Here is a 26501-nt window from a genome sequence, read left to right as displayed (position 1 = left end):
AAGTTGTTGTTGAAGATATTCCTCCTCCTCCTCATTTTGAGCTTCAGTGGCTTCACCTGCGTGACAAAGTTAACTTTTCTCATTTGTCCATTGTTGAGATTGTTAAGTATTTTCGTCTTCATAAGTTTGAGATTTCCTTTATCAACGGCCCTGATGTTCTCACCGAGTCTCTTATTCGAGATTTTCCTTACGATGAGAATAATCTTCTGATTAGTGTTGGCCAATTGGCCGCGGGTATGCTCCTCCCTTTGTTTAGTAGAAAGGATCCTTTCTATTACGACGTCTTGTCTACCCGGGATGACCTGGCAAATAAGACTCAGGTCCGAAGAGTTATGCAGTATACTGGTAATTACTGGCGTGCCCTTCGTGAGAGTTGGTATCGTATCAAGGGAAAGACTACTTTGAAGTTATATGACCCCTTTGCTGAAGGGAAATCCAAGCAGGAGGATTATACCCCTGCCAAATTCAATGCTACATATGCCGATGCTATTCAAAAAGGTAACCTTCTTCCCTGGAGTGTTGGCCCTCGTCGCATTCATGTTACTGCTAGGAAGATTAGGGAAGGTAATAGCCTTCGCTTGCTGGAGGAGATTGATAAGACGGGTTTGACTACCATACCTTATTCTTCTAGGCTGCCTTTGCCGAAGTATGACTGCATCCGTCTTGATCATGATGACAGTTGGGCTCATACTCCTCTTCGTGTGGTTGGTCTTTGGGCCTATGGTTTCACCACCGCAGATCCTTCTGTCCCTCGTTCAGCTCGTTCTTTTCCCGAGAAGTATGATGGGTATCGTCCTTGGATTTTTAATACTGTTGCTTCTTATAAGGTACTTTCGTCTATGTTTTGGTGTCTTTGTCTGCTTTGATATTTTTTTTCTGATTTTCTAATGGTTTTGTTTTGCAGACTGCCCATGCTTCTTCTACTGGGACTTCTCCATGCCCTGCTGGTAACTCTGTAGCCACAAGGACTAGGAAGAGAAAGGATTTGGTTGAAACACCTGTGGACGTAAGGATCATTATCATACCTTTATGTTTGTAAGTTCCTTAGTTCCTTTCCCCTGATTCTTAGATGACGCATGTGTTCCTTTATAGTCTTCCCAGAGGAAGGGTAAATTGAAGGCTGTTATTGATCTTGATGCTTTGGATGAGGATCCTAAGGATGCTGGCGAGGTACCAGGTGACGAAGACATGGAGGATATCGTGGATACTGGCCTCATTTGGAGGATATTGAGGAGGATTTTGCCAAAGATAACCCTAGACCCGTCTGTGATGCCTCAGTTGAGGGTGAAAACCTTCTTGTTGGTACTGGTGCTCAGTTGGTCGACCATGCTAGTGTCCAAGCCCATGCTCCTACATTGTCTTTGAAGATTCCTTCGTTCTCTGCTCCTAGCAAAGCATTCTGCCGCTGCTGGAGTTGTTGTTGTGGCTTTTAAGAGTATCCCTTCGTCTCCTACCACCTCCCTTTAGTCAATCGGTTCGTTTTCTAAGGTTGTTACTCCCACGGGGAGGGCTGGTAGTTCAGACTCGCAGCCGAAGAAGAAGGTTGTGATTTCACTAGCTAGCTTCTCCTTCAATGCTGCTCCTGCTTCACTAGGGAGTGCTCAGTCTGTCTCTACTGCCCCTGTTAGCGAAGCTATTGGACCCCCACGTTCGTCACCAGACTGGACCGTACTGGGTAATCTTCCTTCTGTCGATGACATGGATTTGGGAAGTTTTCAAGCTCTTCCTTCTGTTCCTAGCTCATCCACCATGCCGTCTCTTCGTCGTGGTGAGGGTTCAGTAGTCGTGCCCCATGTCCGTGCTCAAACGAACGAGGGAGTCTATTGAACCTAGCCAAGGTAAGCTGTCAGAGAGCTTGATCTTAGGTAGTTCCGATGACGATATTCTTGAAGCCATCCTGCGGGATTCCAAGGGTCCCTTTTCTGTTGGAGTTGATCATCATCATCTTGGTAGTTCTTTCGAGATAGCTTCGCAGCTGGATGTGCTATATGCCCAGTATCGTGCAGCTAAAGACTTGTTCTTTGACCCTGATTTCCTTCGCTCCGGTCAGAGCTTTGGTGAGATCCGCAGGGGTAGCATCCAAGAGATGGAGGCTTTCATGGACACCTACGCCAATTTTCTCCCTCGTCTTTCAGCATTCTCAGTAAGTGATTCTCAACTTATTGTTTTTCTTCTTAATTTGATCCTCCGTCCGCTCTTATACTCCTTCGTTTGCAGATTTTCAAGTAGATCGATGTTGGATACACCTTATTCAAGGTTTATAGAGCTAAGTGTACTCATTTGAGTGCCTTGTTGGAACGCGCTCGTCAAGAATATGCGCTTGCTATTGCACAACAGCCTTCGTCGAGTGATGCTGCTTCTGTTACTAATATATCTTCGTTGGAGGACGATCTGGGGAAGACTCAGAGATCTATGGAAGCTTTCTTATTGGCTCTTGATAGATCTAATAATGTTGCTAAGGTTACTGAGGATGGGAGCAAAGCTGCTGATTCTGCCTTAGTCGCTGAGTCCTCCAAAGTCATAGGTTTGTTTCTTCTTATCCTTAGCTTTTTCTTCATTTTTGGTTGCATAGTCCTAAGACAACCTTCGTCTGTCAGCCGGTAGATCTAGTGAACTTAGGTATCTCCAAGATCAAGTGGCCAAGTTAACCTCCGACGTTTGGTATTATCAAAAGAAATCTGATAGGCTGATGAACGTAACCGTCCATAATGAGGTCCAAATTTCCCTTGAGTCTTCCCATAATGCGGACTTAGTGAAGCATATGGCTTTGCTTCGTAAAGAGTGTGACGAAGCCCTTAACTGGAAGGAGAGTCTCATTTTAAAGAAAAAGGAGGATATTGTCTTAGTCGAGAAACGTCTCTCATATCAAGAAATTATTTGCAAGAAGTATCATGTCGATTTTTAAGATTCTTGTGCTTTCTTAGCTAAGGTCACTGCGGAACGTAATGTCTTGAATTCTGAGGTTTGTTCCCTTAAGAACAAACTTGTCGATGCCATATCTGTGCCTTCTTCCATGTCTCATGCATCTTTAGTAAGAAGGTTTGAAGAGTTAGAGAGTGTGTACCAAGATTTATCCTCTGAGAATGCTTCGCTCCGATAGATGTTGATGATCTACGGACGGAAAGGGATACCCTTGTGGAAGATCTTGATGCGGCTGAGGTGGATCTTGCTGAGGATCATCATAGTTTATAAGAATCCCTTAGCCATGCCGGAGGTAGCTTAAGATAATTATTTTCCCGTAGCGTCCTTTGTGTCTTCAACTGCTTTTTCTTGTTGTTGATACCCTTCGTATCCGCAGGTCTCCAGGAGCAATTGGTGGGTGCAAATGCCAAGATTAGTCGCCTTGAGGGTCAGATATTTGGAAATATCTCGCCAGTTTGATGTCGCTGCTAATTTCAAGGCTGAGATGCTTCAGCAAGCTAATGATCAGCTTAGCGCTCAGATGATGGAGCTCCGCCAGAAGTCTGCTTCGGATCTAAAGGCTCAGGATTCACAGATGAAGGTGCAATTTGAGCGTTCTGCCATTGATTACATCAATGATGCCTTTACGGAGGATGAGATCCAGGCTGAGGGAGTTGTCTTTCCCCGTGTTCCTTACCCATGATCACGTTATGCTGGCTTTTTTTCCAATTGAACTTCTTTGTTTTATTATGCCCCCAGCTGAGGGGACTTTGTTGTCTCCTTTCCTTGAAACAACTCTTTGTTACGTTCTGAACCTTTGTCATCTGAAACTTTTAAGACATGTTAGTTGTATTTTGGTAACACTATCATGGTACCTTTATTATTATATGAATATATGTAGACGTGTTGTGTCTAATCATTTGCACATTCGAGTCATCACAAGGTGCTAAGGTATGTTTAAGCTTTGGTGGAACATTCATCATCCTACCCAAGTATCCTTTGGCCAGAAGGTACCGTGGTGGCGAGGGCTCCTACGCGGGAAATAATTTTCCTGTAACCCTACGCGTTCAGCGCTATGGCTGCTTTACTTCGACAAGGTATATCTCCTTGTGGGATATATTGCTCATTATTTGCCTTTTAGTGGGATTTATTTTCCCTTAGGATCCGAGATTGACATATGCGCAGTTATGCAGTGCCTTGCTCATCGTCAATTCTGACGGAGGGTATCTATTCTAACCCAGCTTGTATTTAATCAACGTGTACTTTTTCTTAGCAAAAAGTTTCTTTCATTGATTAGTTAGGTTTATTATACCTTTGATCAGGGATAGAACATGGTGGGCCATTGCCCCTTCCCTTCTTATTCTGAGTAATAACCATTCACTTACGGGTAGTACTTCTTTAGATAAATTGCGGTCCAAGGGTGTTGCAATACTTCTCCTTTGAGGTTCCTCAGGTAGTATGAACCTTTCCCGGTAATATCGTGTATGATGTAGGGTTCGTCCCATGTTGGAGCTAGTTTTCCCCACTCTTACTCCCTTTGATATGGTGGTATTTGACGTAGTACGTATTCTTCAACCACAAAGTTTCTAGAAATTACCCGTTTGTTGTATTTGCGATCTAGCCTTCGTTGGTAATTTACCATCCTCTGGAAAGCCACTTCTCTCCTTTCTTCAAGATCATCAAGCTTTTCCATCATAAGATCCGTTGTCAGGTTCTTTTCCCATGCCTCTATTTTCGTTGTTGGAAGTATTATCTCCGTCCGGATGACGGCTTCGGCTTCGTAGGTTATCAAGAATGGAGTTTCTCCCGTGGCTGTCATTCTCGTAGTACGGTAGGCCCATAGGACATTGTGTATCTTCTCACACCATCTTTTCCTGTATGCCCCTAGCTTCTTTTTTAAGTTCATTGCTATTGTCTTGTTTGTAGCCTCCGCTTGCCCATTGCTCTTAGGGTATATTGGAGTAGACTTGTTTTTATGAATATTGAATGTGTTAAAAAACATGTCTATGTTCTTTCCTTGCAACTGTTTTCCATTGTCAGAGACTATGGCGGCTGGTACTCCGAACCTGCAGATGATTTGCTCAAACAAGAATTTAAAGACATCTGTGTCCCTAATTCTTGCCAAATCCCTTGCTTCCACCCATTTGGTGAAGTAATCCGTAGCCACGACAAGGTACCTTCTTTTCGATGTCCCCTTTATCAAGGGTCCAACAATGTCAACTCCCCATTTGAAGAACGACCATGGGCTGATGACCGAGTTAAGCTCCGTTGCTGGTGCTTTAATCTTCCTGGCAAAGCGTTGGCATCTTTCGCAACGCCTTGCTACATTATTTGCATCTTCGTCCATGCTTAGCCAATAGTATCCTTGCATTTTGGCTTTGATCGCCAAGGACCTTTTCCACTATGATTTCCAGCTTCTCCGCTGTGTATATCATGCAGTATTCTTATACCTTCGGTTTGTGAGAGGCACCGCATCAGAGGTCCAAGAAATGACCTTGTATACAATATTCCATCTCGTAGGCTATACATTGATGCCTTTGATTCGAGTTTTCGAGCTTCTTTGACATCTGCGGGTAGGTACCTTTGTCAAGGTACTGGTGAATTGGGATTCTCCAACCGTCTTCCGCTTCTCCTTCGTTGCTTTCTTCTGACATAGACTGATCTTTGTCAGACTCGTCGGCTTCGTTAGCTGGTTCTTCCATTACTTCATCTTCTTTCGCTTTTTCTGCTTCTCTCATGGCCCTAGTTTGGACCACCAAGGTTTCCTAAACTTCTGAGGTTAGTCCTTCTATCGAAGGCTCATAGATTCTCCCAATTTGGACAGAGATAGTGTTTATGTCCCTCAGCATTGATGATATGAATGCTAAGGCATCTGCGTGTCTGTTGTCTTTTCGACAAACATGTATGAATGTGACCTTGTTGATCTTTGATGCATGCTCCTATGTTAACTTCAGGTACGAAGACAATATTAGATCCATAGTTTGATATTTGAGCTCGATTTGTCCACTACACCAAATTTTGGGATTAGAAACAGAATTAAGCCGTTATTAAAACGGGTTGTAACGGCTCGTGCTTGTTTCAAAAGGGGGTATTACAATTTTTTTGTAACAACAATGGGGCCGTTACGAATTTTGGGTTGTAACGGCGTTCGTAACAGGCGTTAGCCGTTACTACGTGGCGTGTCGTAACAAGCAACAGCCATTACGAAATTTTGTAACCTGACAGTCGTAACATCTTCAAGCCGTTACGAACATTTTGTTAACAGCAAAAAAAAAACTGCCAGTCAATATTGACCTGGTCAAAATAGTCAATCCTGACCAGGTCAATATTGACCGGCAGTTCATTTTCTGCCGGAAATACGCCTGTCATTCCAAATATCCTACACACATCTTTCATTCTATCCATAACCCACATTCAATACTTTTTTCAATCATATCAACATTCAATCAATTCAAAGAAGAATACAAATTCAAAAAGAATAGAAATTCTATTAAGTACCAAAAAGATTTGTTATTGTGAAGTATCAAATTCTGAGGAAATCCATAGAAACCTACTAAGTTCCTAAGTTCAGTTCATTCTCTAAATCACTATAAGCAGAAACTTACTCAAAACTTGCAGCTACAAAGGGAGCTAATGGCTGCCATTTAATGGTAGAACCTCTTGATTGAATATGATTTCAGGGGTATAACCCCTCTTGTCCTTCCAACAGCTCAAGTTGCCGGAGAAACACCGACGGGAACCCCTCGAAAGATCTGCCACCGCATAGCTGAGGAGATATGAAAACAACAGTAAGACACCTTAGAAGGATACCATGTGCCATAAGGTTCGTGTATGATTTCTAATCCATGAGTATTTATAACAGCTATGTTGCTGCAACCGTGAAAATAACCAGAAAACTAAACAATCATGCAAAGCACAACCATTGAGAATATACAACAAAACTATGTGAAGGAAACTTGGCAGATATCAATTAGTGGCCAACAACGTAAGGATAAAGGATCAAATAAGAGTACATTACATTTACCTAATAGCATTTTAAGTTTTAAATAGTGGAAACCCAAAATGCCAAGTGACAGTCAGTGAAAAGAAAAAAAAAAAGAGGAGTTTGGTAGTAGACTTAGCATAAGAACACTTACTATCAGAATCCCAACTGGAGCCAACCATTAGATCCCTTAAGCTTTCATCATTTGGTTAAGCTTTGATCACTCCAGCTGCATCAAGCAAAATAAAGAAGCAGAGAAATGAAAAACGCAAGTATCAGCTATGAAAAACAAATATTGTAAGTTACATCCAGTAATTGTTTCATAATGCTCAGAGGTCAAGTAAACAGAAAGATAACAAACATATAAAAAAGAAGAGCTACCTGGAACTTTTGACGTATCAACTGTGAACTGTCTGAATTGTAGGTGGTAGAGTTGCAGGTGCTGAAGCTGCAACTACGAGTGCAAAATCTTCTTCGTCAAAGCTTTTTCATCATAACTGTGAGGTAAGAAAAACAAAAAGAAAATCAGACCATTACAAGAATTACTAAGCATTAGAACCCAAGTCATGATTACTAATGATTACCATGATTGCCAATGTCTTACCATGATTACCATGGTTGCAGGTTGTAAAAGTTGTTCCTCCAACTCAGCTTCTTCCAACTCCTCGAGTTCAGATTCCAATTCCTCCTACAACCAACAAAGATAACTATCACTCTCCGGTCAAGGTTAATTTTAATCTTAACAAAAATAAAATACAAAAGGTTAACTCATCAAAGTCAGCAGCTGCTCCAATGGGGTTTCACAACGCTCCCTGAACCTGCTTCATGTTCTCTGCTCATTAATCTCATCCATCATCTGTGTTTCTGTAATACATTTCAAACAGACTTAGTTACCTAGAAGTGATATTCCTGCTCAAACAGACTAGTTACCTAGAACTGATATTCCTTCTCAACAATTATAATTCAATCTTTAGGGTGAGGCGAAAGAAAAAAAAATGCTTGGATATGATGCAGCCATATTATGTGAACCACCTTCTTTAACATCATACAACTAAGTAGGATTTAACATAAATCATAGACAATGAGTCATATTCCAAAGATACGTAGTACCTTAACAGAAACTGAGGTCGCCCAATAGGAGCATTTTCAAGAATTCACGATAAAGATAACAAAACTGCTTATCTTAAAAAGTGATAACAGTGGAGATGTACTAACCAATGGAGTTACAATTCATATTGCTGGATTTCTTAGGTGAATTTTTTTACTCTGCGACTCTGTTTTTTAATTATCTCAAGTTCCTCTTTTATTTTACTGTTTCCACCGGAGGAAAGTTCCATGTTCATGGAAATATCTAGATCCTGGATTGCATCCTTGTAGTTTCCCATAGAAGCATTTGCCATCCCTCTCCTATACCATGCCTTAAGCGATGACAAACAGTTTTGAGAAACGCAAACTCAACCTCTCGCAGTTAGGTTAGACTACGGAAAAAACAAAACGCAATTCAGAGCTGGAAGATGCATTTAACTATGAGGTTTTTACCATAATGCAAACCTCATAAGCTTATCTTTTCCAAGAGGCAATTCAACAAATAAAGTTTAAGCAATTCATGCAGCATTATCTTACATTCAGAAATAACAACCTTACCTTTGTGTAGGAAGGAAGACGTACAACAGCTCGATTGCAATCTCGTACACTCAACTATAAGGCCCATTTTATAGATAAAAGAACATGAAGGTAGTGAGATAACTACAAATAACTGGAAAGACCATAAACAGTTGACTGACATAAAAAAAAACATGAGCCTAACCCAACACTTTCCAACATACATTACTTTGATCTTGGAGAATATTTATTCTAAGTAAAGAAACATATTGCTTAACTCAAAACGGACAAATATAAAAAGGGTGAATGTTGAACAAGCTTAAGCCAGGCACCTTGAATATTCGCCTCGAGCTCATTTTCCATTGTTTGCTCTTCGTGGATTTGATTTAAGACTGGTAAAAGAGCTTGTAACAAATATTTACAATATTTAAGTCTCTCTTCTGCCTCCATCTTCATTTTCTGGCTCTTCAAATCCTGCATAAGGATGGAACTCATAAATTGAATAAGGTCAAGTGCTTACTTTAATAAAGCCAACAGCAAGTACAAAAATATCAACCTTAGACATGTTGCAAAAACGCAAGCATGGTTTTGCAATTACAGCTTCCATGACAAAATGGGAAAGACTCTGCAATCGCTTCAGTTGTATGCCCAGGATACCTGTGCACCATGAAAAAACAACACAAAAGCATGAATTAGTTCATATTAGATCACCAACATATGTATTTAATGAACAATGCGAAAACGAAACAACTTATCTATTGAGTGTTACCAACAATGAATGCACGTCAAACTATAGTGTTTAACTTTACAGCTTTTGCAACAAACAACCACCCCTTTGTATGTCAAACCAACACATTGGTGACATCTTAAAAACTCCTCTTCTTTCCCCTACTTATTGACAACAAATAATTAATCTCATAAACAGAAAATCACAGCAAAACAAGGCTGTAAATTGTAATTGTGAATCAAAATATAAATGGAAAAAGAGCTCACTTTGTTCTTCTTTGATGTCTCCACAGACATCTTTATTAGCCTATCCTTAGAAACCCTTTCTGCAGAACAAGAAAAAGAATGTGGAGGTGGCCTTCTTCTGCTTCTTCTTCTACTTGTACTTCCACTAGCACAATTTTTCTCTTTTCTCTCCTCCCTCCACCCTGTATCTGATCTTCTGATTCTGTTTTTTTATTAAGCCATTAATCTCATAAATTCCCCCCTTTCCCCTCATCTTCTTCGTCTTAATTACACTGTCGAAATTCTCATTCTCCCCTTCCTCCAAAAAAATTTCACGTTTCAAACAGAGTTCCCAACTCTCAAAACCCTAAAATCAATTTTACATAATCTTAAATTCAATATTTCGATTAAACAAAAATTAAACAACATAGATGTGAATATGCAATGAAAAATGGAATTGGGTTTAAAGAACTTATCGTTTTGAATCACCATGACCTTTAATTAAGCTCCCTTGATGAAGAAAGAAATTCAATCTCTCTGAAATTTGTGTTCTTCCTTCAATAATAACTAATCATCTCCAAAAAGCCACTCGATATATCACTATTTCACTCGAAATCATTAACTTCAAAACTTTGAAAACCCATTAAAAAACCTAGATCTAGAACTCAAAGTTTACTAAACCTTGTTTCATGAAGTAAGGTATGAAATCTAATCGATGGTGTATTGATTTTGAAAGAGATTTGGTTGTTTTTGACGTTGTTGTTGATAGTGGTGGTAATACAAAGGAGATTGTTAATGGTTCTCCAGGGAACAGAAGAAGAAGAATGAAGAAAGAGAGATAATGGAATTTTGGTCGAGTGAAAATTCGACCTGCTTTCATTAGGGTATACCCATATCACGCATGTGAATCCCACACGCATGGGAGGAAATATCCTCTAGTGTTTTTTAGTTTGGGTGGAAACACAATGAAACGCGTGTGAATGGCACACGTACAGATTCCAGGTATTACGACCCAGATGTGACGAAGCGTGTGGCTGGCACGCCTATAAAAATTTCGTAACGGCTGACATATGTTACAAAATTTTGTAAATTCCGTAACGGCCACAGCGTGTTACAAATTATTTTGTAACGGACATTTGTAACGGAATTTCGTAACGACCACTCAGCCGTTACGAATTTCTGTTACTAATCCGGGAATTTGGTGTAGTGGTCTAATGACCAATTGTGAGTCACTAGTTAAACGAACATCCGATAAGCCCAGCTCTTGTGTTAAGCGTAGACCATGTATGACCGCCTCATACTCCGTGATGTTGTTAGTGTATTGTTCGAATTCTAACCTGAATGCATAGATGAGTCGGTCTCCGATAAGGGTTGTTATCACAATCCCTATGCCTGCTCCTTCTCCGTTTGAGGAGCCATCTACGAAGATTTCCCACCTTCGTGAATTTTGCGGTTTGAGGAGGTCTTCTGATTCTGGCTTATCTTCCTCCATTCCTGGGATGTCATCTATCTCTGCTTCGTCATTGAGAGGTAGGTCCGCTAGGAAGTCTGCTAAGATTTGTGATTTCTCAGCTTTCCTTGTTTCGAAGATTATGTGAAATTGTTTGATCATGGCATTCCATTTTGCCACTCTTCCAATTTTCTCCGTGCTGTCAAGGATTTGACTTATTTGAGATTTTGTGAAAACTCGAATGGTGTGTGCATCGAAAAATATCCTTAGTTTCTGTGTTGCCACTACTAAGGCATATATGAGTTGCTCCACCTTGGTGTAATTACGCTCCGCTGAACTGAGTGTCTTGTTGATGTAGTATACGGACTTTTCTCCATGCCCTTGTTGCAACACTGCTCTCACAACGTAGCTTGTTGCTGCTAGGTATAGGGTGAGTATCTCACTTGACTCCGGCTTCTGCAGAATAGGGACGGATGCTAAGTATTCTTTGATCTTGTGAAAGGCTTGTTCGCACTATGCGATTCACATGAACCTGTTTCCTTTCCTTAACGTATCGAAAAATGCTTTGCATTTATCTAACGATCTTGCTATGAATCTTCCCATGGAAGCTAAAATTCCATTTAGCTTTTGTACTCCTTTTAGAGTTTGTGGAGATGGCATCTCCATTATTGCTCTGACCTTTTCGGGGTCTACTTCAATTCCTCGCTTAGTTACCAAGTAACCCAAGAATTTTCCTGAGGTAACTCCGAATGTGTATTTGTCCGGGTTCACCTTCATGTGGAAGTTTCTCATGGCTTCGAATATTTCCCTTAGGTCTGAGAGATGGTTTTTTGCTTCTTTGCTTTTGACAAGCATATCGTCTACGTAGACCTCCAATATTTTGTTTATCCAAGGCTTGAAGATTTTGTCTACTAATCGATGGTATGTTTCCCCCGTGTTCTTTAGTCCAAAAGGCATCCTTGTATAACAATACATTTAAGAGTAACATGTCCCAGAGGGGAGTAATTTGCGCAGCCCATCGTCATCACGATCACCTCTACTAGCCATTAATCTTCCCATAACCGGAAAATTCCGACCACTTTTGATAAATCGTCATCGATGGTGTTGTTGATATGAATGATCCATTCAAAAGAAATGCCATAATGGCTATCAGAAACATCTGGTTGGCTTACAGGAGCCATTAGTGATGAAATCAATTGAAGATAAACTAAAAACATTATTTACAAACCCTAAAATCGCTTAATAACGATTGTTTTATTCATACTAGAAAATAGTAATACTTACAACCATGACCAGTCTATTTCTACTTTATAACTAGTACATGAAAGCATCACATTTTTACTGTTTTAAACGTACTGAAGCCAAAATTTACTGTTTCAGATCTTAAGGAAAACAAGACGTAGTTTTAAGTTAACACCAAAATTAGGTTGCTCCGAAGTTAACTGCACGCACCACCGAGATTAACCTTATGCTGGGGAAGATGTGCCCAATTCCGTCTTTATTGCTGTCGGTAGAAGAGTCGCGTCTTTTGACCAACCAACCGTGCCAGCTTCCATCCGTATGAAAAAATTCCTGTAGTCCCGTGGTTTTCAAGCTAGTTATACCTCAAAACAGGATTCCGTATGAAGGGAAAGGAGGCCCATTGATACTCATCTTCTCCACATAACATGATCTCATCACCAACACTATCGTGTGCGTGTGGTCTATATTTATTCTAGAGAACGTTTTGAAAATCAATTTTCTTCCTCGTTTCTCAACACTTACTGTATCATAACACTGATTTGGGTTTCGAAGAGAAATGGTTTACTGTTGCTGTTCAAACAAATTGCCGTCTACTGCAATTATCAATTTCCAGGTACTTGAAACACTAGCTTCCTAGCTTTCATAGTCAGTGGTATAGTACATATCTCCGATTTCAGAAACCATGATTTTTGATTGGATAATTCTAGTGGTTTTCATAAAACATCTAGTGGTTCTAATTTTACCCATTATCTATCTGAAAACGTACGATTGAGTTAACTGTAAACCTAAGAAGAATTTGAATTAGATGATAAAACCAACCAAAAAATATTCTTTTTGTGAAAAAAAGAAAAATAAAAAGCCCATCGGATATCTAAAACTTTTTGATTTCAAAGACTTACAATAACTAAATCTAAGGAGATTGAAAGGTAATTAAGATAATGGTGGACTTTCCTAAATCTTTCGGGTGTTTTATTGCATGGGATTTGCTGTAAAAAATCTGCAAGCTAAAATTCTGTAAACAGGAAAATGCGTTACTTTTGGTTTAATTTCCAATCAGGAAAGAATCAAATTAATTGAAGATTTTGTTTCATTACAAGATTAAAAAAATTTGTTCTTAAGAAATATGGGTACTCATTTGTTGATGGGTGAATATAAGACGGATCAAAGTTGCTGCATGGTTATTAGAGATACACGTGGTTTAGCATACATATCGTGGCGCATGCTCATGAATTTGTCAAACTGCCCGAGTGAACAAATTTCTCTCAATTTCAAGCTCATCTAATAGATTTCGCTAATTAGTCCTAGTATTTTTATTTTTTTACTATCTATTGGTTAGAACAGACATCACATGGCGTAGCAGTTGGCATTGATAGGGGTTTTTGTGTTGGCTGATAATTTTGGATACCTTAGTTACCCATTGTATTTCCACTTGATCCTTTTTAAAATTGTAGGTTTTTTTTTTTTTTTTTTATGGAATGGAACTTCGTTTGGACACATTGTATTAATGGAACTCAGGCCATTAATATCATCCAGTGATTTTACACTGTACGGTGACATCAGCTCGATTAGATTAATTCGTACCGTGTTTAGATGCATATAAACTTGGTTGCAAGCTTATAGTTATCACTTATTGATTTTTAATCATGTCTTTTTTTCCCTTGGGTCGGCCACCCCACCGCGCGCGGTAAACTAGTGTTACATGTTATAGTTTAATGGAGTATGTTTCTTTATTACTATCTTCATATGTTATAATTTTCCAAGTAAAGGAAATTCTTTAGATTATTAGTTACTCATTATCCATATATCTCGGTGATGGCTTGAAGAGAAAACATGTTACTACAACTGAAAACAGAACATAGTATTCTTGTTACTACTTTTTACTAACTGAAATTTTGTACCAAAAGTGGAGTTTGAACACCAAATCTTAGTAAGGTTGTTTTTGAATCACCAGGGATATTCATCATTACCTATCGGTAGAAGCCACTCTAACAAAGCTCTACACTATTTGTTGCTGTCATCTTCACATTCTCCACACTTCCTTCCACTCAGTGACAAACTCCAAACTTTATCTTCTGGGTGCAAATTTGCTTCTTTATCTTTGAGATCAAATAAAAAGTCTATATACGCAGAGACGGGAAGACAAGGTTGGGATGTTGGGAAATTTTTGAAGACGGTATATTTCTTTAATGCACCTCCATCTCCTGCTAAGGTTGGTTAACATATCTTGTCATATTCTGTTAATTGATTGCAGCAATCTATATTTTCCCCATTCTTTTCTAATGAGATCCTTCAATATATATATAGTTATTCGAATTTCTGGTTGGGAAACTTTCAAATTCAACATCTAACGAGCCGGTAAAAGAAATGGCAACATCTGATATAATCCTAGTAGTTGGAGCTACAGGTGGTGTTGGGCGTAGGGTAGTTGATGTCTTGCGCAGGAAAGGCCTCCCAGTCCGAATCCTGGTACGCCGCTCTTCATTTTACGTAGAAGATTACATGTGGAACTAACATTTGAGTCTCTATGCGAGACTCTTGTTATATGCCTTTTCAGTACTTTTTCGATATGTTTTTTCTTTTCTGTCAGGTTAGGAATAAAGAGAAGGCAAGAAAAATGTTTGGTCCAGATATTGACTTGGTAAGCTACTTAACGGTGCTTCTTCTGGTCTGGATAAGGTTACAAATAGATTGTTTTATATTTTCCCATGCATTTCCATTGTTGTGGAGAAAATAATAAGTTCATTCTTGTGTTATCATAGGTGGTCGGAGATATCACAAAGGAGAGTACTCTAGTTCCTGAGTATTTCAAGGGAGTGAAGAAAGTCATTAATGCAGTTTCTGTCATTGTGGGTCCAAAAGAAGGGGACACTCCAGACAGGCAAAAGTACAGCCAAGTATGTGAAACTCATCAGATGATCGAAATTATGAATGAATCTTGGTCTTAGCAAATTTAGAATCTCTGCGAGCAAATTTCATATGTTTGCTAATAATTTCTTAGCTGCTTGTAAGTTTGTTCTTTCTGCACCCTAACATTCTTATTTTTTGTGTGCATCAGGGAATCAAGTTCTTCGAGCCGGAGGTGGTGAACTAATATACTAGATTATGTCTCAGGAGCCTGTTTTGTTCTTCAGTAGAATTTAATTTTTTTTTTTATGTTCGTCAAGTAAACGGCTCCTGACCAACTTCGTTGCTTATTTTCTCGTGCAGATAAAAGGTGATTCACCTGAAATGGTAGAGTATAATGGAATGAAAAATTTAATTAATTCCCTCGAAAAGGGTGTGGGGCATCGAAATGGAAAATTGATATTTGGTTTCCAAGGTTTGTTCAGCTTCAGCTAGTTGTTATATAACCGATAAAACTTGGACTGTTCGCCATATATACATCTGAAGTCTAACTGAAAATATTTTGTTCCTGCACATCTTTCTACGTGTTTCAAATGTGCAGATAGCATATCCAAAGAACTCGCTTGGGGTGAGCTAGATGATGTTGTGATGGGAGGTGTCAGTGAAAGTAAATTTCTAATCGATCACTGTGGAAATGAATATGGTGGCCCAACTGGGCTCTTCAAAGGTCTACACCTGAATTGTCCTCCAAATTTATTGATGCCTTTAGTTGTACACAGAAGAATGTCTGTTTTCATCTGTTAATTTATGTGGCTACTTTTAATTGATTTTGAAAGGTTACTAATACTCCTTCTTTTCTGATTCAGGTGTTGTCTCCACCAAAAACAATGGTGGTTTCACCAGTATTAGGACAAGGGTTAGCATGTTTATTATCTTTTTGTTACTGTTTTCTGACTAGAAATATGCTTGATATGTCTTGCTAAACTTTTATTTTCCAAACTACCATGATCGTCGCATGTATTAGTTCATAATTTGTTCTGATTCCTAAAATATGTTTCGGGCCTTTTGGCTTGATTCCCATGGATCACTGGATCCACTCAAATGGTGTACTTGCAGAATTTTTCCATACCCGAGGATCTTTCAGCATATGATGGTCTTGAATTGCGAATCAAAGGCGATGGCCGCCGTTATAAACTTATTGTTCGCATTAGCCCTGAATGGGATACCGTAGGGTATACTGCAATCTTTGACACAGTAAAAGATCAATGGCAATCGGTGAGTGTTTATCCCCCTTTTATTTTTATTTTCTTGTTTTGATGAATATGCTAACATCACAATGGCTACATGGACACTGTTGTTTTTAAAGAATACTTCTGATTTCATTTATTGAACTTATTCCTTTATCTTCAGATACAACTTCCATTCTCTTCTTTACGACCTATATTTCGAGCAAAGACTGTATTTGAAGCACCACCCTTTGACCCAAGCACAATCGTATCATTGCAGGCAGGCTTCTATGTTCTACTTGCCTTTTCGTTGCTTGTTTATTTGGGTTGTCCCTAAGGCTTTTATTGACAATATGCCGTCAAACCTGTAACAGCTCATGTATAGCAAGTTTGAGTTTGATGGCAAACTGAATCCAACTTTTGAGGAAGGCCCATTTGATCTTCCTATCTCAACCATAAAATCATACTTAAAAGATCCAATCACTCCCAGGTGTCATATCCTGACTAAAAAACTCTATAGTGGATTTGTGAATTGTCTATCTACAAGTGCCTGATATTTATATTTTGCATGTTCTGATTTGCTCGTTTGAATTGTAGGTTTGTACATGTTGGATCTGCTGGTGTTACCCGACCTGACAGGCCTGGTCTTGATTTAAGTAAACAACCTCCTGCTGTTCGCCTAAATAAGGAACTTGACTATATCCTCACCTTTAAGTTGAAGGTATCGTAATTTCAGTTGTAATGGTTTCTTTCTCATTACCATCATACCAGGGAAGAACATATTCGTGGTTAGAACAAAAGTGGTGAAGTTAAGCTATTTAGTTAATTAATGATCTTTAATTTTCATATCCTGTTGGTATAATAGGGCGAGGATTTGATCAGGGAAAGTGGAATTCCCTATACAATAGTAAGACCTTGTGCATTGACTGAGGAACCTGCTGGAGCTGATCTCATTTTCGAGCAAGGAGACAATATTACGGTAATTACAATTTCCACACTTTTTTCAACGTCCTTCTACGATTACATCTTTAGATGTTGTTCTGTACGCATCGATGGGCAATGCCAAGGATAAACTTAGTATAGTCCAGGGTACTTGTTTGTGTATTAAGTATTATGTTTAACCTCCCATTGAAATTTATAAGAATTATGTGACGGTTACAGGGGAAAATTTCTAGGGAGGAGGTTGCTCGCATATGTGTTGCTGCTTTAGAAAGCCCATACGCATGTGACAAGACATTTGAGGTCTATCTCTATTTCTCTCCAATTGGCTCTGTTGTATCATATATGCATGCACCCACAAAAACTTTTTCCAAGTCATCTAGGTTAAACAAGTATGTCCGCTGATCATGTCACTAAGTTAAATGCAGAATAGTGTGGCACATATCCTGCATATAATTTCGATTGGAGTATACATAAAATTATTGTCATAAATTCCATAACTGTAATTGTTTGCAGGTGAAGAGCGTTATTCCCTTTAGTGAGCCATTTACGGTGGATCCTGAAAATCCCCCACCTGAGAAAGACTATGACATTTGCTTCAAAACATTGAAGGACGGTATCACTGGGAAAGAAGTCGCGTACCAAAGCCCTGTATCGGTTTAATGTTTATACTTTATACTGTATTTATAGACAAAGGGGGTATTCTTTCACATCATATAAGTAGATGGAGTAACACAAATAAACCTGAACGCGACAATACTTTGTAATCAGCATGAAATTGTTTTCAGATCACAATGCCTCATGTAGAGGAGTGATGGGTTAATGAAATTGGATTAGGGAAAGAGATTAGGTAATTGAAAAGTGAGGCTTTGATTTCACGAACCTATTTAATTTTTCTCGTGGGCACGGAGTGAACCCATTAATTCATACACCAAGAATCGATAATCTTTCGGTGAATTTTTTTGACTCCTACAATAGCAAGTGAGAGTGACCTGGCCGGCCTTCATCCCAAATTCTGCGGTCTCCGGCTTCAACACCATAACTAGCTAAAGTATCAGCTGCGAATTTAACTTCATGCACCACCAAGGAAAACCTTACGCTGGTGAAGATGTGGGTAATTATGTTGTACCTAGTATGACCGAAATTAAACTAAAAAAGAATTTGAGACGTCAAGTAAACGGTTTTTTGCATGAAAACTTGTAACCTTATTATACGACAAAATAGTGTGCTCAAGATGGTACTTGTATATTAATCCGCATCAAAACTTGTAATCGTGCACCATATCACACAAACTCGATGTGCGTAAACTTTCATGCCAAATCCAGGAATCTTGTTGTATCGATAATACTTGTTATAAAGTGAAAGAGAAAACAATTATTAGGAGTTTTGGTTTACTGTTTAAATGGAGGAGAATGTAAAAGCAGTCAGGATGTCAACAGTTTCATTATTTTCATTTTCATATAATTTTTGTTATTTTTAATTTATATCAGGATGCATCCAGTTTCAATTTCATGATTTTTTTCAGTTTAAACCAGGATAAATCAATTTTCATTCTTGCTATTTTTTTGGTGTCTATTTCATCCATACTAATTTTTATCCGTCCATTTGAATCATGTTCTAAGAATATTTGGACATGACCCAATTATTGGTTTGGTTTTAATTTAAGCAAAAATGAATGAGATTATTATGTGTACATCTTGAGATTAAACTGATAAATTCAAAAAACATAGTAGCCAAAGGTTAAGGCACGTATGGTGGCAAAGCATATGCTGGTTGTCTTTTGACGAGTGCAAAATTCCAAATTCGGGGTACGCTTTACAGTGGTGTTTATTCTGAAATTTATGTGTTTGGATTTAAGAGCTAAATTGCTCTTTCTTTAAAGTTCCCGTTCATCAAAATTAATCATTTTTATTTTTCATGGTTTCCTCAAAACTCCTCCTCATTACTCATCTCCGCACACACAAAATACAATATGTGCACCATCTTCTTCTTTAGCTTAATATAGATATAAATGAGCTATTTATCTGTACGAGCTCTATATTTCCATACAATTTACTTACAGGGCTGAATTGGGGCCTTGAAATAGTAATTGGGGACCCCTAGCTACAGGATAAAAAAGGTCATGAAATAGTAATTGGGAGTTATCCCTTATCCCATTTTTTTAGAAATGGCTAAACTACCCTGGATTATTAGTGTTAATTGAGTGTTGATTAGTTGTTAATTAATTTGGATAGATTAAAATCAGATTTAGGGATAAAAATTTGATAAAAGAAAAATTGTGTTTTTGTGCTGTGGAGAAGAAGAAGTTGAGTTGGGAAAACTTAGGGTTATTTGAAATGAGTGATTCTAGTGGAGAAAATGATGTTGGTGAACCTTCAAACAGCAACAATGATTGCGTTGATGGCAAGATTGTCTCAACTAATCATATGGATTGGATGTTTGATGAGGAGATGTTGAAATAGGAAGCTATGAACAATGGTGCAAATGAAGATGTCATTACTCAAAATGAAGGAACCAACACTCAAAATGAGGAATCCCAAGCTCTAAACAATCAGGTAAACTTCCTATACTCTTCAAATCGCATGAATGGTGCTCCAAGTGGTCGATTCATGGTCACTATGCAACAGCTCAGTGTGAGGGTCGTTAGGTCGTGAATATAATTAACTAACGACCATGTAGAGTCGTCAATGAATTGGCACCAAAATAAGCGACTCCATTGTTCAGTTATGAAAAATCGTCAATGAGGTTCCTAAAAGATGACGACTCCATCTTTTAGGTCATATAGAGTCGTTAACTCTATATATTTAGAACCGAACGACTAAAAAACCTTTTACTCTCTGTAGCTATCACTTTAAGGGTCGTCAGTTAAGCATTACTATATACGGACGACCCTTTCATATTAAATGAGAGTAGTTTTTTTATACATCTCTAATACTGACGACTCAAATTGTTTTTTTTATTAGAGAAGGATAAAATAAGTATTTCACCCTCATTTTTGGAAGCCCCATATATTTTTGGGTACGGGTATAAAATGTGTCGCGGCCCTTAATTAATTTTCATGGCCCCCAATTCAGCCTTGTTTAGTTATGGTCACAAACTTGTCCATTGATGCATACGGGTTTCTTAACTGCGAGTTAGACTCACATACATCGACGTGCAGCGTGCTAACCTGAGACCCAAATACGGAAGGATACCAAAATATAATGGACCATGATCAATATGGATTTACGACTGATCAATAAGGCTTCACTAAAAATAAAGATAACTAACGGATATTATTGTAGTGCATTGGTAAAATTATTATGCCACGGTACGAATGACATGGGTTTGAAATTCTTCGGCACCAATTTTTTCATGGATTCACAAGAATTTTGGTAGTTAATGATGCTGACTAATACTCGTATTGTACTCAAAAGTAATTGCATCAATAAAATAAAAACAATTATTTGAGAATACTGTATAAGGTATAATAATAATAAGAGGATTAGCACTAAGTATGCTGATTAAAGGATTTCTAATTTTGAGCTGACATGACATAATTCTATTTCAGGGCCCATGTGTTCAATTGGTTTGGAACTAACTTTCGGTGGTGGTTGAAACAGGACAAATTGTGTTTTACAACGAAATTTCACAAAGCAGAAATCATGTCTACTACTACGGGTGTAAATTAGGGCAGGTCGGGCCGCCCGACCCAAAAACTAAGACAAGCCGTGCTGGTCAAGCTTAATATTTGTGAGTCCGTAAACAAATTCAGGCCGGACAGGCCGGGCACAAGTAGATAATTTGCTACCCAAAGACCGCCCAAAGTCCGTTTTTTATACGGGCAGGCCAGATCGGGCCGGACATGCCACTATTTTGATTTTTTTTTTTAAGTTTAAATTTTCAAATGAACGGTATTAAATACAATATCCTTTCCTTTCCAACATCGCATATCACAAGTGATAGTATTATTTTATATTTAAATTACACTGACAAATATTTAATTTTAGCCTATAATAAATAATTAATTAGAGTACAATAAACTTTCTAATAAGAAAATATATTACCATTAATGTTTTGAAAAGGTTAATTATAAGTAAAAAAACAATTATATATTTTATTTTTCTTGACACAAAATTGACAATTATAAAATTGTAACTTTTAAGTCTTTTAAGAGGATATTAAATGATTAATGGCACATAGAAGGTTTTCAGGCCGGGCACCAGGCCGGGTATCACGCCGGGCATCATAATTAATCGCAAAGCCCGAGACCGCCCAATAAATTAATCCAGGCCAGGCCGGGTGGTTCATGACGGGCCATAACAAGCTTTGGGCTACTTCGGGTACAGGCGGGCTCGGACGGATACAGGCAGGCCGAGTATTTTCGGGTATTATTTACTCCCCTATCTACTACTCTATTAGTACCTGTACCGCTGCATATTATTATTTTGAGTGGTGATACATACACGGAAACAATCTCCCGCGATCTGCACGGCGGACAGATCCAACGGATGTTAGGAAAGCCCTGCTGGAAAACTACAGGGGGTGGGGTCAAGGGTGAGACCCACCACTGTTTTTCCTCTCACACCATGCCCTCGATGCACATCATGGGACATAAGCTTGGGTGTGTGTAATCATTTTAGGATTACTTTCGTCACCACCCCCTTAATGAGCCCCTCATTTGGTTAAGCGTGGACTGCCCATTGAATATCCATGTAATCTTTTTGCTTTTGCAACGGATGGCCATTGTGAAAACTTAACTTTTTTTCTTTCTGTGGGTATCGAGCAGAATTATGCAAATAATTTCGAAATTTAATTTTAAATTGGTTGTGAAAGCGATGTTTCATAGAATTTGAGTTGTATGTATAATGATAACACAAAATTTTGGAGAAGGACTCTTTTAGCTTAGGGTTTTTAGGGGCCACCCCAAAGGATTTAGGGGCCATCAATTTATACCCAGCCAAAGACTCTAGTTAAGGGGTACCCTATATGATATTGAAGTTACATAAATGCTCTTATGGTAAAACTGTATGAAAACCAAATCAAAAAAAATTCTACTCATTTCAACTCTTCTTCTTCCAGTTTCCTATTATCTTTCGATTGTGGAAGAAAAAAAAAATTCCGCTCCAAAGTCAAATGGCCCCAATTAGGTAAGAATCTATCATTTTTGGGGTTTATTTCGCTTTAATTCGGCGAATCGAGAAAAAATAATTCTAGGGTTTTCGGTTATTTATCCAGATTCGGGCGATATTCATGCTCCTTTACTTCCGAATGTAGTCGTGTTCTTCATTTCTCAAGAACATCGACAGTATTCGGGAGAAATATTTGATGGTTATCGGCCGAATATTGTTGGTCATATCTTCCTGGATACAAACTGGTAATAATCGGTAGTTTAATGAATTTTTTGTCTCTCGAATATATTTAAGTAGACACACAGTATTCGGAAGTACACTCACTACCGAATATATATATATTGAAAAATCTCAAAATTTCTGATATAGGAAAAATCTCATTTTGGGGCCAGTATTTATTCGGAAGACAATATAATGTTATATACTTCCGATTATTTCAATTTCAAAATTTGAAAAGTATAAGTTTTTCCCAAATTCTGATTTTTGGGCCATCGTACATTCGGGACTTTACAAAACAATTATCCTCCGAATATAGCAAGTTCAAAACAAACCACGCCTTGGCTCTAGGTGGTTCCAAGGGCCAATATAGAATGTTAGACAGCCCATATTCGGAAGTTTGGGTAACTAATTATACTTCTGATTATTTCAATTTCAAAATTTGAAAAGTATAAGTTTTTCCCAATTCTGATTTTTGGGCCATCGTACATTCGGAACTTTACAAAACAATTATCCTCCGAATATAGCAAGTTCAAAACAAACCACGCCTTGGCTCTAGGTGGTTCCAAGGGCCAATATAGAATGTTAGACAGCCCATATTCGGAAGTTTGGGTAACTAATTATACTTCCGATTATTTCAATTTCAAAATTTGAAAAGTATAAGTTTTTCCCAAATTCTGATTTTTGGGCCATCGTACATTCGGAACTTTACAAAACAATTATCCTCCGAATAATATAGTCGTGTTTAGAAATACCTACTTAATCGGTAGATAAGAATTTAAGTTTTCCACTGAATGTCTTATTCGAAGGTAATACGTGTATCGTTAACAACCGATTGTAGTGCACCAATGATACGAAACCTCAACGGCCATATTTTCAGAAACCTCAACGGCCATATTTTCAAAAATTAGATCCGTTTGAACTCTAATCTATATAAGGAGGGTAACCTCTCTCAGTTATTATTGAGTAACAAATCTGAATGAAAAACCTTTTCAATGGCAAGTCCATCATCAATCGACAACATACTTCCGTTTGGTGTAGCCGTGTAACTCCGCTAACCACTCCGATTGTTGCATGACCGTTCTACCATCCCAATCAGTCCTTTTGATCGTAGCTAGGGCCGACTTAATTGTAGACAAAGAAGACAAGTTGTCGGGATCGTCCGCCTTTATTTTACTTAAGATCGCACTCGCTTTTTGGATCCGCATAGACCTCACCGTCTGCATTTGATGTGGTTTTAACTTGGCAACCATTACATGTCCAATTAAATCCAACGGATCATCATGGTTGTGACAACCGTTATCAACTTTATACATTTTATACTCTTTACCTTTAATACCATCGGGCTTATAGAAGACAATCTTAAATGGGCATCCTATCTTCTTGGTATTGCTTCGGTATTTCCTATTCGTCTTCCGTATGTACTTACTATTCTTTCCCTCGTGACTCTTTCGCGTCCCACCTCGCTCACAAATCATTTCAAATCGAGTGTCACTAACATGATTATTTTGAACTACCACGCACATGTTATCTTTTGCCTTGTTCATAAGTCATTCCTTTGCCTCCTTCTTACTTCCAAATGTCTAAACGTGCATAAAACAAAACAAACCTAATAAGCATAACCATTTAACGTATAAATTTTGAAAAAAAGAAAAAAGTAGTAATGAGTATACCAAATCGTTTGCATAGTATAGGGAAGTGTCGGGCCTCAAATATAAGTCATCAACAAACTCTTCAACGGCCTGCATATGAAAGCAACAAATTATTATACAATAATCGGAGGTTATTAAATAAGTCAAACTTCCGAATATTCTAAATTCGGAATCCTATCGGTTACCCAAAACACTCGATCTATGCAAATGAATGTACACAGTTTACTGAGTGAAAAAAATGATATATTCGGAGGTAATTAAATAAGTAAAACTTCCGAATACTTTATATTCGGAATCCTATCGGTTACCCAAAACACCCGATTTATGCAAATGAATGTACACAGTTTACTGAGTGCAAAAAATGATATAATCGGAAGCTAAAATATATAGTAAAACAGTCGAATATAAATAACCGGGAGATAACTTTAATCGATAAACATCCGATTTTCAAGTTTTCGGAAATTTTATTTTGAGGCCACTGTTATATTCGGCAGTCAAATAATGTTAAACTATTACCGATTGTAAAGGATAAGAATACTGAGTTTTGAAATTTTCTGAGGAATTCGTTTTTGGGGCCATTCGGAGGTAAATAACTCTACATAACTACCGAATGTAGATATTTTTGGAAAACCAGTTTGGGGTTTTTCTCATATTCGGCAGTAAACTAGTATCTTGTAACTACCGAATATACATATTTGGTACTCAGTGTGTTATATTCGTAAGTTCAATCTAGAAATTATCTACCGAATCTGGGTAGTTCATGGCATTCAATGCATGCAATAATCGGTTTTTCTTGTTTACAAAAGCACACAAACGCATGCAAATCGAGTATTTGAGTTTCTTAACACAATACCTGTGTTTTACATGCATCGTTAGCTTCAATATCATGCGATTCTCCATTTTCTTCCATGAAAGGGTCGTCTATGTTTTCCTCTCCACAAAAGTTTGGATCATTCAACATATACCCCAAATCGTCTTCTCTAAACGGTCGTGAACCCTCAACATTTTGTTCTTCGTCATGATTCTCACCTTCTTCTTCGTATCCATCCATTTTTGTAGTGATAAAATGGGTTTTCTCTTTTTTTCCTTCACCTTCTTCTCTATAACTCTAACAACTCAAAAATTAAAAAGAAATGGAAAAAATGAAACACAAATCATTCTAATACTGCACCGACTACAATCGGAAGTATGGGAACGATTTTGGCTTCCGATTGCATTCGGAGGGTAACAATGTTATCATATCCTCCGAATATATATGGGTAATTTCGCCATTACGAATTACGCGAGATAAGGGCTGGCTACATTTTCCCTTTGGGTGATCTTTTTTGTTTTATTGTTGGCCCCTAAATCCTTTTGAGTGGCCCCTCCAGGTCTTTTAAGTTTGTTTTTTTTTTGTGTGGCTTGTTGGATTACTTTTGTTCCGAGGTGGATCAGCCATCTTTGCATATGCATAGGATCCAGTTTTAGGCAGGATAAAATTGTGGTGTGTCAATCCACTTTCTAGTTTACAGTTAAAAAGAAAAGTTATCATCTCTGACATCTGAGTTAGATTGAAAATTGAGTAGTATTTACACAATCAATGATAATAATGAAAATGGGAGCAAGACAAAACAACTTTGTACTGTCAATTTCAGGCTTTTAAGATACGAATGTTTTATTGGTATGAGATTGGTGTCTGCTGGTAAAAACATGCATGGCCTGGAATGAATAGATCTGATCTGATGTGCCATGTGGTGAACATGAACTCTTGTCTAAGAGCCGTAAGAATGCACATTTTGCACTGCAACAGTACTCGGTCTAGTAGTGGTAATGAAGTGCAAAAAATACACTGAAATAGTGTCCTTTGTCGAACCAGATTGCGCTTTTCATTTTATTCATCTTATCGGTCTAGTAGTATTGCAAGGACAGGAAATAAGGCACTAGATTAACTAACTAGGGCCAGCTCGAACGGTATAAGGCATTGGCAGTATCTAAGACATTGGTAGAATTTGTACATTTCATAGGAAACTTTGTATATAACTGGGTCTCAACCCGTGTCGTAATGGCACGGGTAAGGATATGTGTTTCAAATGTATCCATCGATTCATACATGTCTTAATTGTCTGAGAAGAATCGAACTGATCGTTTCAGGTCTAAATGTTTTGAGGAGTTGGTTAATAAACATATCCTTATCCTCGAACATTTTAATATTGTGTATGTAAGTCATACAACTCTTTGGGACAAACATAGTTAATCATTAGAGAAAATCCTATGGGCAGTGAAAATTACCTCGTTCACTACTTCAAAAAATATCATCAAAGGTCATTTACCAACCTCGTAACAAAACTAAAAACACCTAAAATTACTTTAAAATCAATTAAATTAATCTTGCAAAATCTGTTAGCA

General features: G+C 38.1%; 1 protein-coding gene and 1 long non-coding RNA gene across 5 annotated transcripts; one reads left to right on the top strand and one right to left on the bottom strand.

The window, feature by feature from the left end:
• Positions 1 to 6369: 6369 nt before the first annotated feature.
• Positions 6370 to 10267, bottom strand: LOC113347858. Of its 4 annotated transcripts, XR_003359293.1 has the most exons (12): positions 9932 to 10267; positions 9479 to 9803; positions 9255 to 9373; positions 9042 to 9142; positions 8818 to 8959; positions 8528 to 8581; positions 8099 to 8361; positions 7652 to 7747; positions 7488 to 7571; positions 7265 to 7380; positions 7038 to 7112; positions 6370 to 6667 (listed from the first exon to the last, which is right to left on the bottom strand). It is a non-coding gene; the product is annotated as an uncharacterized LOC113347858 (long non-coding RNA). The 4 variants fall into 4 exon arrangements; XR_003359292.1 differs by having other exon boundaries at positions 9479 to 10267; XR_003359294.1 differs by having other exon boundaries at positions 8099 to 8301; positions 9479 to 10267.
• Positions 10268 to 12523: 2256 nt separating this feature from the next.
• Positions 12524 to 18023, top strand: LOC113347857. Its single transcript, XM_026591538.1, has 16 exons — positions 12524 to 12741; positions 14080 to 14337; positions 14433 to 14594; positions 14716 to 14766; positions 14888 to 15022; positions 15184 to 15207; positions 15336 to 15447; positions 15574 to 15699; positions 15839 to 15888; positions 16089 to 16247; positions 16383 to 16478; positions 16573 to 16688; positions 16796 to 16919; positions 17064 to 17177; positions 17360 to 17440; positions 17654 to 18023. The coding sequence occupies exons 1-16, from the start codon at positions 12685 to 12687 to the stop codon at positions 17798 to 17800; spliced, it is 1812 nt and encodes a 603-aa protein (XP_026447323.1). The 5' UTR covers positions 12524 to 12684; the 3' UTR covers positions 17801 to 18023.
• Positions 18024 to 26501: the final 8478 nt, after the last annotated feature.

This window comes from Papaver somniferum, chromosome 2 (assembly GCF_003573695.1).
Source record: "Papaver somniferum cultivar HN1 chromosome 2, ASM357369v1, whole genome shotgun sequence".
NCBI classification, from domain to species: Eukaryota; Viridiplantae; Streptophyta; class Magnoliopsida; order Ranunculales; family Papaveraceae; genus Papaver; species Papaver somniferum.
Note: the sequence above shows the minus strand (reverse complement) of the source record. Positions and strands in the feature narration are given on the sequence as shown.